Source organism: Abramis brama (assembly GCF_963993115.1).
Source record: "Abramis brama genome assembly, chromosome: 2".
Classification (NCBI taxonomy): domain Eukaryota; kingdom Metazoa; phylum Chordata; class Actinopteri; order Cypriniformes; family Leuciscidae; genus Abramis; species Abramis brama.
In genome coordinates, this window is record NC_139964.1 from 46,734,351 (window position 1) to 46,747,067 (window position 12,717).

A 12,717-nucleotide genomic window follows, 5' to 3' on the forward strand; every position below is an offset into this window, starting at 1 on the left:
AGGCCCCTGGTGTTTCAGTTTCATTGTCCAACCCCTGAACATTACACACTAAAGGAAAATGAAAAAAATGAAAAGCATCATGACTAGGCCTGTCACGATAATTAAATAACCGTCTGATCGCGATTATTTGATCTAACCGCGATTGTTTCAGACAACCGCGATTATTGCGCTCTTTTATAGGCCTACGGCACAAGGGGAGTCATGGACCAAAATAAATAGACAAGCACTAATTACGTTTTCCAGCAATATATTCAAAGTCATCTGAAGCCATTCCATAGCTTAATGTGAGGGACAGAAGTATATTTACATTGTTAAATTAAAGTTCACAAACTCGTCTGCAGCTGTCAATCATTCCGTTCAGCATTCAAACAGCGCGCATCGTCCGGTTACTTGATGCGCGTGCATGCCCGAAGCGCGTGCAGTTGCGTCCTCTTCATAAAAGCGCTGATGGCGATCGGCGGTGCTGCTGCTGATGTGGTGCTGATGTTTTTGCGCGTGCAGATACGTTATTTCAAATGGCGCGCGGCAAGCGCGCTCATAATAGAAGCGGCGCGCTCGCTTTTCCATCCGCGTTCATGGATGCATAGCAACAACAGACGCCACGGGAGTACAAACGCTTGTGCGAACTGCGCTCTCCATGACGACGAGGAAGTGTGACATAGGCCTATTAATTGATTTCTAGCCCTTGCATTAGCTTTACTACTAGATATATTTATGGAGATGAGAAATAAAAAGCCGTCATTAATATCAGTCCGTCAGAAAAGCAGTTCTAGTCTTATTCTTGGCTGGATAACTCTTAGCAGGTTTAAAAAGCCCTTTTAAAGTTAAATATGAATACAGTTTTGGATTAAATAAAAGTATAGTCAAGTCAAATAAAACATTTTATCTCCTGTATAGTTTGGTAATGCTACAATAAGATACCATTCATTAACATCACTTAATGCGTTATCTAACATAACACATTGAGTGAACAATATATTTTTACAACATTAATTAATGTTTGTGAATGTTATTTAATACAAACACTTGATTGGTCATGTTTGTTCACTTCATTCATTGTGCATTAAATAATGTTAACAGAAATAATGTTAACTTTTGATTTTAAAAATGTATTTTTAAATTAACCCCTAAAGGAGAATAATTGCGACAGTATATAACTATTGTTTTTTTGTTAGGTCATTTTATCTAATGTTATCTAACAAATGGAATCTTATTGTAAAGTGTTTTTAATACTACAGTTTCCATCTTTGTAACTGTGATATACACTTTAATATAATTATGTAAATTTAATCTAAATTAAGCTTTGGTACTGAAATTGGTACCGAGAACCGTGGATTTTCACTGGTATCGGTACCGAATACTGAAATTTTGGTACCGTGACAACACTAGTGCAGATGTTTTCAAAAATTACTTTTTGCTGCTGATTTATACACTCACTAAGTTTAATAAACAAATTGTCATAGCTATTGAATATATTTATTTAATATTTAAAGGTGTTAACTGTAATCTTACACTGCAAAATGATAACTTACAAAGGATTAAATTCATCACAATTATTTAATGAATGAAGCACAAAGCCCTAAAACAGACAATTAATCGGCATAATCGCCAAAGCCCTAACACAGACAATTAATCGTCAAAGCCCTAAAACTGACAATTAATCGGCATAACCGCAATTATTTTTTAGACAATTAATCGTCAGCCAAATTTCATAATCGTGACAGGCCTAATCATGACCTCTTTAAAGGGATACTGCTCTGAAAAATGAAAATGAAAAACTGATCATTTACTCATCCTCCTGTCACAATATAATTTATCGATACAGTTAGGCCTATAACACGAGTTGTAGACACAAAAAATGTTATATAAATATATAAAACGATATAAAAGTTCATGCAACAAAATTTGCTATGCTACTTATTTGAACCCACGCCACATAAGACCATTACTCAAAATGAGAGCAGATGTGTTTACTGGCTGATCGGTCTCAATCGTGTAACCACTCAGCATAGAACACTGATGTCTCTGTCATTTAAAATAATATTTTTAGTTTCAATTGTCAGTAGAAATTTTATTTGTTTAAACTATTTTTTTTTTTTTTTTCAGTTAAGAAAAAGTAAATCGATTACTTGTAACAAGTTTTGAAGTAGGCTAATTGTTTTACTTTGATCCAGTTTGATCCAATTTTTTCAATGTGGATGTGTGTAGTATGCAAGCGGCAACATTCTAATCTGAAAAATGAAGCCTACCTGGAAGTGCGAAAAACTGCAGTACATTGAAAATCCACTAGAGGGAGGTCCCAAAAGGGAGCAAATGTCCATAGACCCCATGTTAAAATGTCCGTTTTCACAGCATAAATTCATGTTTTTACAGGTTGGTCCCATGGACTTTTATTGTATTTTTCGATAGGTTCCGAGTGCCTGACAACTGTGAGGGGGGTCAATTTTTTTCTAACTCGTTAGTTTAGATCGTATTTAGATATAAAATGTATGACAAATAAGGGCGTGGTTAACTTTGATTGACAGCTTGATTGACAGCTGATAACAAGCATAGGCTGCGCCAAGGAGAATGACAACATAAGAAGCGCCATTTTTTAATATACAGTTGAAATATAATACTACTGTTTCTGTATCATGAAATGTAGTTTTAAGAGTTTTTCAGGCGAGAATGTAGTTGTTTAAAGCTCAAATCTGTGGTTTATTTATAAAGATTTATGAAAATTTTATCCAGGTTGTGAGATCCAGACGGTCAGCGGACGCTCAGCGCTCATGTAACCCGCCTGGAAAAGCCTTTCCTCGGCTAGTCGTTCTGACGTTTGCCGCCGACTCTGGCGTCTCTGTAGTGGTTAAACATGAGATATAATTCGTCTTGTGTATATCTAACGGGCGATTTTTGGTCTCGTGAATCTATAATTTGTTCCCTGGCCAATCGTTTTGGCTGAGGGGAAGTTTCATAACTTTATAAGCTATTTAACTTTACCGTTGTATGGTTAGACTAGAGCGCTGACTTTGTATGTTTGACTGAATTGTTTGCTTTATTTGTATAGCTTCTTGTACCATTTACTTATACTTTTATAATGGCTAATATTGATAAAACTGAAATTTAACAAAAAGAGACTGGGTTGAGTTTTGTCATTTTAAATTTTAATACAACGAAGATGATCTGTAATGTTGTTCACTGCAACATCTGTTGTTTAGTACAAATGCACATATTGCCTGGACCATATTAAAATGTTTAATATTTTTATATTATATTTAAACGAAAAGAGGCAGGTTTGTGTTTTATATTTCGTTTTGTTATAAATAGGCAATATGCAGTGAATATAATCAATACGCGTTGCTTGAACCACATTTGTGTGGCTATAATGTTTAAGATTTCTTTAAATGAAAACGAAAAGAGTTAGTATGGTGTTTTATAACATATTTCGTTGCCTAAAATACATACAGAGATAACCGGAGTAGCAGAGCGAGCTGAGTGACGCGCGCTGTTCTGTACTTGGAATAACCGGACTCGAGTCCTTTACCCATATATGGATTGGCCAGAAGGTGGGCGGGGTTAGGATTTCCCAAGATTTTCCAAGATGGCGCCGCCCATACCCCCCATAAACGGCTTCAAAACCGAATTTCAGAAAGTCTATGGTAGGGTTGTGCCGATGGACGATATCATCGTCCATCGTGATGGCTGACCGACATCACGATGGTGAGCCACCATCGTGATGCCACACCCCCACCCTGTGATAGACCAGCCCAGTCTCACGGCAGTTCGTGTTCATGTGTACACCAGTGGTTGGGAACCTGGCTCGCGAGCCACACCTGGCTCTTAGGCAAAAATCATGTGGCTCGCAAGGTCTCTCACCCTTTACCAACGAACGATAAAAAAATTAAGACGTGCGTGTTCAGTGCTGTTCGCGAGTGTCACGAGTCACCACAGCAATCAACTAACCGCTTACGTTTCTGTGGTAACCTAACAGTTACAGCTCCTGCACTGAGATTCAAGCAGCTGCTGCTTGTTTAAGGTGATGGCGAAAATCATTTTAGAACAGCAGCGAAAATGTAAAAGTAGGCTATATAAACTTTAATATATCCTTTTATTGAAACGGGTGCTTTACTGTTCAAAGAGACATTTCGAAACATTTTACCCGCTGGCCGCTGGTACTTTCACTTTTGCCGCAGTCCGCAGAGACCCTTTATGTCCTATAAATGTGTCGTAGCCTATTGTTGATAATCCGCGCAGATTTCAGTTGACGATTCTGTTTAAAGTTATTAATAATAAAACATGAATGAATGAGAAAGAAAAGAGCAGGATGTGCTTTATATTGAAAAGAAATATTAAAAGCGCGATAAGTCGCGAAAGAGACCTGAATTGTACTGACAGGATGCTGTGCGCGTATATAGTCATATAGTCTTTGTCTTCGGTTGCGAGCCTAAACGGCCAAATAAACATATAAATATTTCAAAATGCCAAGCCGAGTATTCCAGTGGCGTAAACACAGTAGAAGTAGCTACTCTCTCTCTCTCTTCGTGATGGTCAGCGCGATTCCGTAGCACCCCCCCCCATAATAAAGTGTTTTTATTATACAGTATAATAAAAAAATTATACCATTTTCTAGAAAAGTTTAAATGTAATGACACGTTCCGTACACCTCAGATATATGCAAGTGTACCTTAATAATTATTTTCAAACATAAACAATATTAGTTTTTGATGATTTGTACATGAAATTTAAAAAAAACTATCCACTAACCTTGCCATTTAATATAAAGGTCAAATTGTCTCATTTTTTAAAGGGGTCATGAACTGCATTTATATATAGCAATGTAATGTAATGTGTGTGTGTGTGTGTGTGTTTCCTGAGGTGCACTTATAATGTTAGTATGATTTTTACATTAAAAATTGTCATAATTTAGAGATAAAAGGCCATTTTCTACCCCGATTTTAGCCCTCTGATTTGTCCGCTCTGTTTGAAATGGCATGGCATCATTTAGATCTGTACATGAAAATTCGAAGAAAAATAATACCTTAAAGATATCTTTAGTGGCTCCACCTCGTGTTTAAATGTGGTATTACATTCAAGGTTTTGATTATTTGTAATGTGTAATTTTGGTGTACCCGCTTAATAATTAAATATCAGCCTAGAAAATCCAGACCTGAGATATTCGAAGTCCATACACGCAACTACTTATGACCATGCTCTAGAAAAAAATAAATCTAAAAATAAAAATAAGCTAAGTTATTAGCTTTTCCCCATACAAGATTTGAAGAGCAGAGACTCACCAGGCGTATGAAGCCGAATCCTCGATCTCTATTGATGAAAACCTCATTTGCCTCGCCATATTTGGAGAAAAGCTTCTTGAAATCTTCCTCCGTCATATCTGATGGGAGATTACCAACAAACAGTCTGCACCGCTGAGTGAATGTTTTCTCCCCCGGTCTCCTGAAGTTCTTGAGGTCTAAAGCCATCTCCTGAGGCGCAGTGTTTGCAGGACTAGAGTCCCGCGGTGATGCAGCTGCTGCCTCCATCTTTTCGCTAGGATCTGGGGAAGATTCCGCGCTGCGCCTCACATTCTGCGGCTGCGGGGACGTAGCATTGTTTTGAATATTCACCTGTTTAAGATTACGGTTTGCCATTGCGCTGCAGCCTTAACTATGACTTATACAACACTGGCTCTGTTTTTAGTTTATTTTAATCGAAATAGAGACGTTGTATTATGGTCTTTTTTTACTGTTATTGTAACCTACACTTAACTGAACTTAAAAGAAGACGACTCCAGTGCTGCTGCATCTTCTTCTTCTTCTGATTTTTAATGGCGGCTGGCAAACAACTTTTTAATGTGCATTACCGCCACCTTCTGAAATCTTTTCTTCTTCTTCTTCTTCTTCTTCTTCTTGCGGCGGATTGCAGACACATAAGTGCATTACCGCCACCTATCACCCAAATGGACCACTGTCACTCTACCTACACTCTCCTACCTTACTTCATCCTAGATTCTTAACACCCATTAGATGCTTCATAGAGCTTCATCCGGCGCTGCGTGTTCAGCTCCTCCATACACTCAAAATAAAAAATAATAAAAAGAAATAAAGAAATAATAAAAATAATAATTCTTAATCTACTACTGATATATACCTTTGTGCAAACCTGTACCCCTTACGAAAATTAACCATGGTTTTACTATAGTAAAAATGTAGTTAACTATGACTGTAGTACTATGGTTTTTAAAAAACATGGTTCTGATACCATGGTTTTACGCCAGTTATATTGTAGTAATACTATAAATCTGTAGTTAACTATGACTGTAGTAACCGTGGTATTTTGGTGCGAACTATGGTTTTAAAAAAACATGGTTTTGAGACCATGGTTTTAGTTATATTGTAGTAATACTATAGTAAAATTGTAGTTTTCCATGACGTAACTGGTATTTTGGTATTTTTAAAAACCATGGTTTTGATTCCATGGTTCTACTACAGTTATATTGTAGTAATACCAGAGCCCGTCTACGGAGAGCCTTGGCACTTCCTATTAGCCCCATTGTATCGATCTTGGTTGCAGTTCCATTAGAATTCAACTGGAGGTGATCGCGGGCGAGTGCAGACTGAATGGGAGTCTATGGGGCTAGACGGCTAAATGTGTCTCTTTCACCCGATTGCCGTTGAGAAATCTCAGATTTTCATTGTAGGTTTTGCAAGTTCAACATGGGTTATAGGGCGAAAGTTTAATGAACAAGTACTTATGTCCTTTCGATTTCTTACAGGTTGAGTTGTTGTTGCCCATAACACGCTAGCATTCTGCTAATGAACGCTGATTGGTCAGTGAAGGACTGATTACGACCAGAGATACCGCTTGATGGCATCGTGGCATCCGAAGCCGGACCAGAAACAAACAAAACAAAAACTCTTCTAGCACGTGTGTTTACCTGTGTCAGCTGTGTTGTCGATGCCTCGAGAGAAAAGAAAGTGCAGAGCGCCGCGCGAAAGCACCAAAGCGACTGAAGGATTGCCGTAAAGCAGTATCTCTGGTCGTACGATGTGTATGACGTCATTTATATTTTAAAAGACTTTTTAAAGCAAATAAGTGACTCTAAAAAATCTAACACCCAGCAATATGTAATTTCTTTGCATCTCCTTTCGAATACAACATTCAAATTACTAGACAAAAAATTATATCTACAGTAAAACCATAGTAACCATGACTGTAGTAATCATGGTTCCCTTTCGAGGGAAGACACTTTGGGGAACGCCCTTAAGCCTGTTTTATACTTCTGCGTCGAACTCACGCCGTAGCTACGTCGTAGGCTGTAGTCTGTTTTATACTTCTGCGTCGAACTCACGCCGTAGCTACGTCATAGGCTGTGTGTAGCGTGCGTACCCTTCGGCGTACCCTGACGTGCACCTCTCCAAAAATGTAACAACGCGTCAACTCTACGCGGACACAAGCGCTGTGATTGGTCTGCTAGAACCCCTCCCTCGGGTTTCACATGCTCCCTCTGCAAGTGTAATTGCGCGTCAACGCGGACAACGACGCAGAAGTATAAATGAAAACCAACGCGTTGCCTACAGCGTAGAGGCTTCGCCGTAGGTCCGACGCAGAAGTATAAAAACAGGCTTTAGTGTAGCGCGCGTACCCTTCGGCGTACCCTGACGTGCACCTCTCCAAAAATGTAACAACGCGTCAACTCTACGCGGACACAAGCGCTGTGATTGGTCTGCTAGAACCCCTCCCTCGGGTTTCACATGCTCCCTCTGCAAGTGTAATTGCGCGTCAACGACGCAGAAGTATAAATGAAAACCAACGCGTTGCCTACAGCGTAGAGGCTTCGGCGTAGGTCCGACGCAGAAGTAGAAAACAGGCTTTAGCGTAGCGGCTCTGAAGCATGAATGAAACTAAGCCAATCTTGATTGGTGTTGCGTCATGACAGCACACAACAGAGTTAGCTTTTTTCTCTTCAGCAAGCGCTCTGTGTCAAACTGTCTGTCCTATTTGGTGTTGTTTGTCCCATAATAATTGTCCCAAATAAGGTCTGTGTTGCAATATAGAATCTTGTGGCTCGGATCTCACGTTTGCCGAGGCAGCACGTAGATTACGGGTCTACTCTGCAATAAAGATTCTGTGACTGGGATCTCACGTTTGCAGAGGCAGCGTGTAGATTAAAGGTCTGCATTGCAATACAGAATCTATAGTGGCTCGGATCTCGCGTTTGCCGAAGCAGCGCGTAGATTACGGGTCTACTCTGCAATAAAGATTCTAGCTTTTCTGAGGTAAAGTACTTTTTACTCAACCGATTTAGGTACATTACTTTTAAAACATGCTAGCCCACTACAAAGTTAAATGACACTTAAAACTTTGAAGAAAGTAAATAATAAAATCAAATTATAGCATACTATATTATAGGCCTACTCGGGGAAACCAGATAAATAACTAAGATAAATAACTGCCACTTTCACGTCAGAACGTATGAACATTTTAAATTGTCATAAAATTGATTGTCTTTTCCAGTAAATGTACCACTACTTTTCACATAAACAATGGTTTTTAATTAGTGTTCTCTTGCATACTTTATTATTAGTGGTGCTTGCTGAAAGCAAGACATCACTATTGTTATTGCTCATACTTATTATTTAGTTGGCTTGAGAGAGCCAACTTACTGGGCCCTATCTTGCACCCAGCGCAATTGACTTTGTACACTGACGCATGTATCATTCCTATTTTGCACCCGCGCAAAGCGCGCTTTTCCCTCCACAGAAGCACGTCGCTAAACTAGGGAATGAACTTGCGCTCCCTGGGCGGTTCAGCGCAAAAAAGGAGGCGTGTTCCGGCGCAAACGTTCCTTCATGCTATTTTGCAGGTTTAGAAAACAATTGCGCCACTAACCAGGAAAAAATAGTTTAAAGTCAGTGGCGCGTTGCGCATGTTATTCATATGCTATTTTAAGGGCGCATGCTTGGCCATAATCAATGTAGCGTGTGCACAACGCGCATACACTTTGATTCTCTCATCTACACAGAAGCAGCAGTTTTCATTTTTGCAAATCATACATTATTATGATAGATAGATAGATAGATAGATAGATAGATAGATAGATAGATAGATAGATAGATAGACAATTTATTATAAAAGCATACATCTAGCTTACACATTTACCCAAATTACCCTTTTTAACCGAAGTTAATTTGGGTGGGTTTCTCCATCCCCAACGTCCCTGACGAGAGCGTTGCTCTCCTTGGCTGTGAACCGCTCCTGGCGCGCGTCTGGCAAATCCGCCGTTATAATAGGAATCCGCTTTAGAACAAAGCGCGTCTGCTCTTAAAGGGAATGTGAGATGACGCTCTGATTGGTTTATTTCACGTTACGCCCAAACCACACCTATGAATAATGAAGCTACTTCAGACCAACCCATTTTAGATTTGCGCCTGGCGCAAGAGTCATTTATCCCGCTCGGAAAATAGCAACAGCGCCAAGACCCGCCCACAAAGTTACTTGCGCTTTGCGCTTTGACACTTGCGTTTCAGATTGTTAAAATAGGGCCCACTGAAATCCTATTTAAACTTATTAAGTTGGCTTGAGAGAGCCAACTTACTGAAATCCTATTTAAACTTATTAGTGGTGCTTTACAAAGCAACACTATTGTTATTGCTCATACTTATTAGTGGTGCTTGCTGAAAGCAAGGCATCACTATTGTTATTTCTCATGCTTATTATTAGTGGTGCTTGCTGAAAGTAAGGCATCACTATTGTTATTGCTCATACTTATTATTCTTATTAGTGGTGCTTGCTGAAAGCAAGGCATCACTAGTGTTCTCTTGCATACTTATTAATGGTGCTTGCCAAAGGCAAGGCATCATTAGTGTTCTCTTGCATACTTATTATTAGTGGTGCTTGCTGAAAGCAAGGCATCACTATTGTTATTGCTCATACTTATTATTAGTGGTGCTTGCTGAAAGCAAGGCATCACTAGTGTTCTCTTGCATACTTATTATTATTAGTGGTGCTTTTCAAAATTGCCTAGAGCGGCACTTTTGTAAGGCTGGTGACACACTGGCTGCGTGGCGTGAGCGTGGCGTTTCTGTTGCGTGTCAGCTGCGTGGCGTTTGCGAGGCGTTTTCCATGTCTTTGCACACCAGAAGCGTGTCTGACGCAGCGCTGCTGCTGCTAGGTGACATATGATAAGCCTCATTGGTGATATATTCGACATATGGGGAGAGAGTTGTGGAAGGCCTATACTTCATGTTAAACATAAATATATAGCAGCAAAGACAACGTCGGCAGTGTTGACGTCAAAATAGGCTATAGAATATTTCGTTCTGTATTGACAGACAGTATTTGAAAATCGATGATTTTTTTTAAATTACATTTATATTTGCATTTATGTCAAACCCTAGACACTTTCAAACATCATAATGACATGTATTTATATGTATTCGTGTCAAAATGACATAGAAACATCTTTTCCTATTCAATTTTGCATGGAAACGCTTCCAAGACGCTTGCGTGTCGCGTGAAAAATAGGCGTCGGTTCTATTTCTAGCATGCACGCGTTTTCCGCGCGGCCCTGAGACGCGCGTCACGCAGGCAGTGTGCAAACTAACCTGTTAACATGGGAGCCGAAATAAAAACGGACACGCCACGCAGCTGAGACGCTTACGCCACGCATCCAGTGTGTCACCGGCCTAACGCCGCCTTCACACTGGCAGTTGAAATCAGCTCCGTAATACTCAATACGCCCACAGCGGACGTCGTACACAACGGTGAAAAGCGTCGGAAGCCTCGGAAGCGAGTATATTTAAATATTGAATTATTTAATTGTATTAACTGCCCTAATAACGTTAAAACATCATGAAAATAAAAAAATGACATGACAACTAATCGTTATAAAATCATTATTTATTTTATTAAAAGTTAAGAATCCAGGTTTGTTTATCAGTACCATAGCAACGCTAACTTCCGTTGGGATTTTCGGATAGAAACCGTCCGTAGCCTTTCGCAAGAGTTAAATTTTTTGAACGCATCCGGATGGCCAACGGACACGATTTTTTTCGCACCGCACTCGTTCGCACCTGGGCCCTCATTTATCAATGGTGCGTACGGACAGATTTGTGCGTAGTGAGTGCGTAAGAACAATTTCACGCAAAGTGTGGGATTCACCAAGTTGTACTTATACGTAGAAATGTGTGTAAATATAAGCACACCTCTGAGCATGCTTACGCAGATAATCTAGTGGTAGAATAGCGACACTACACATAAAAAGCATTTAAGAGTGTCACAGTAAGCATTAAGCAATCCACATATGTCCTGTGTTTCCTTTAAAACACTCAATTTATAATTTGTCTAGTTTTAAACACGATGCTTAATTGGTGTCAAACCCTATAAAAGACAGATGTGAAATATATTTGTCTCAGTGCAATGGCTTATCTTGCGTTATTGGAAGACTTGGCAAACAATGCGCTCCGCAGAGAGCGCGTTTTCCAAGATCGCGCTGATCTGCTTGGCGAGAGCACAGAGTGGCTTCTAAGTAGGTACCGCATTCCCAAAAATGTACTGCTGGATTTGTGTCGTGATTTAGGACCAGTGTTGGAGAGAGAAACAAATCGCACGAAAGCCATTCCCGTGCACATCCAACTCCTGTCCACCCTTGGATTTTTAGCTACTGGCACATTTCAGCGTGAGGTTGGAGACATATGTGGTATATCCCAGCCATCAGTGAGTAGGATCATGCCGGCAGTGTTGGATGCAATTATTTCCTTGGCCCCAACCTACATCCAGTTCCCTTATCGAAATCCTCAACAAGCCGCAATAAAACGGGACTTTCATGCCATTGCTAGATTCCCAAACATAATTGGAGCTATAGACTGCACCCACATCGCCATAAAAGCACCATCAACCAACGAATTTAATTATGTAAATAGAAAAGGGTTTCATTCTGTTAACGTGCAAATAATTTGTGATGCAAATTTGTTGTTATTAAACGTCGTTGCGCGGTGGCCTGGAGGAACACACGACTCGTTCGTTCTGCAGAATAGCTCTGTGGGTGTGCGTCTCCAAGAAGGCGCTGTTGAGGATGGCTGGCTCATTGGTGAATTTAAGGCTACAACATGTTTAAAATGCTATTGTAGGGCTATGTACAATTACTTAAAACTATTTCATCATTAGGTGATCAAGGTTACCCGCTAAAGCCATGGCTAATGACCCCCCTAACCAACCCGAGGACCGAGCAGGAACAGGCGTACAACCATGTCCATGCGCGCTCAAGGAGCACAGTTGAGCGCGCAATAGGCCTGCTGAAAGGACGATGGCTGTGTCTGTCAAGCACGGGAGGGACACTGCAGTATCAGCCAGAAAAAGCATGCAAAATCATCATGGCTTGCAGTGTGCTACACAACTTGGCCATCAGACAGGGCATCCCTCTGCAGGAACCCCCAAGACCAGACGGCCCTATGCCCGATGCAGTGCCCCTGCCACCTCCTAATGCCGCTGGCATTCAGACAAGACAGAGGATCATACAGACATTTTAGGTAAGTCTGGCCATTGGTCGAGTGCAGAAACATTACAGCGATTTCATTTTGTGTTTTGCAGCTTCGTGGAAACAAATAACTGAAATCACATTAGTCAGCGGTTTATGGTTTATTAGCAATTGTATTTGCGCAAGAGGCAATCTGTTTCAGAGACTCGTTGATTTGAATCAATACATTCGTTATGTTGCTCAGTTGATCCTTTAGGTCATTA

General features: G+C 40.2%; 1 protein-coding gene across 2 annotated transcripts in view; it reads right to left on the reverse strand.

The window, feature by feature from the left end:
* pspc1 (paraspeckle component 1) overlaps window positions 1–5,949 on the reverse strand; it is a 55,919-nt gene extending 49,970 nt beyond the window's left edge. The window contains exon 1 of one of the 2 annotated variants that reach the window (XM_084107175.1): window positions 5,274–5,902. In XM_084107175.1, the coding sequence (XP_083963301.1) occupies window positions 5,274–5,627 (354 nt within the window). In that variant the 5' untranslated portion in view covers window positions 5,628–5,902. Of the gene's footprint in view, window positions 1–5,273 lie in introns of both variants that reach the window. The other variant, XM_084107176.1, reaches the window with a different exon arrangement.
* Between the last annotated feature and the right edge of the window lie 6,768 nt (window positions 5,950–12,717).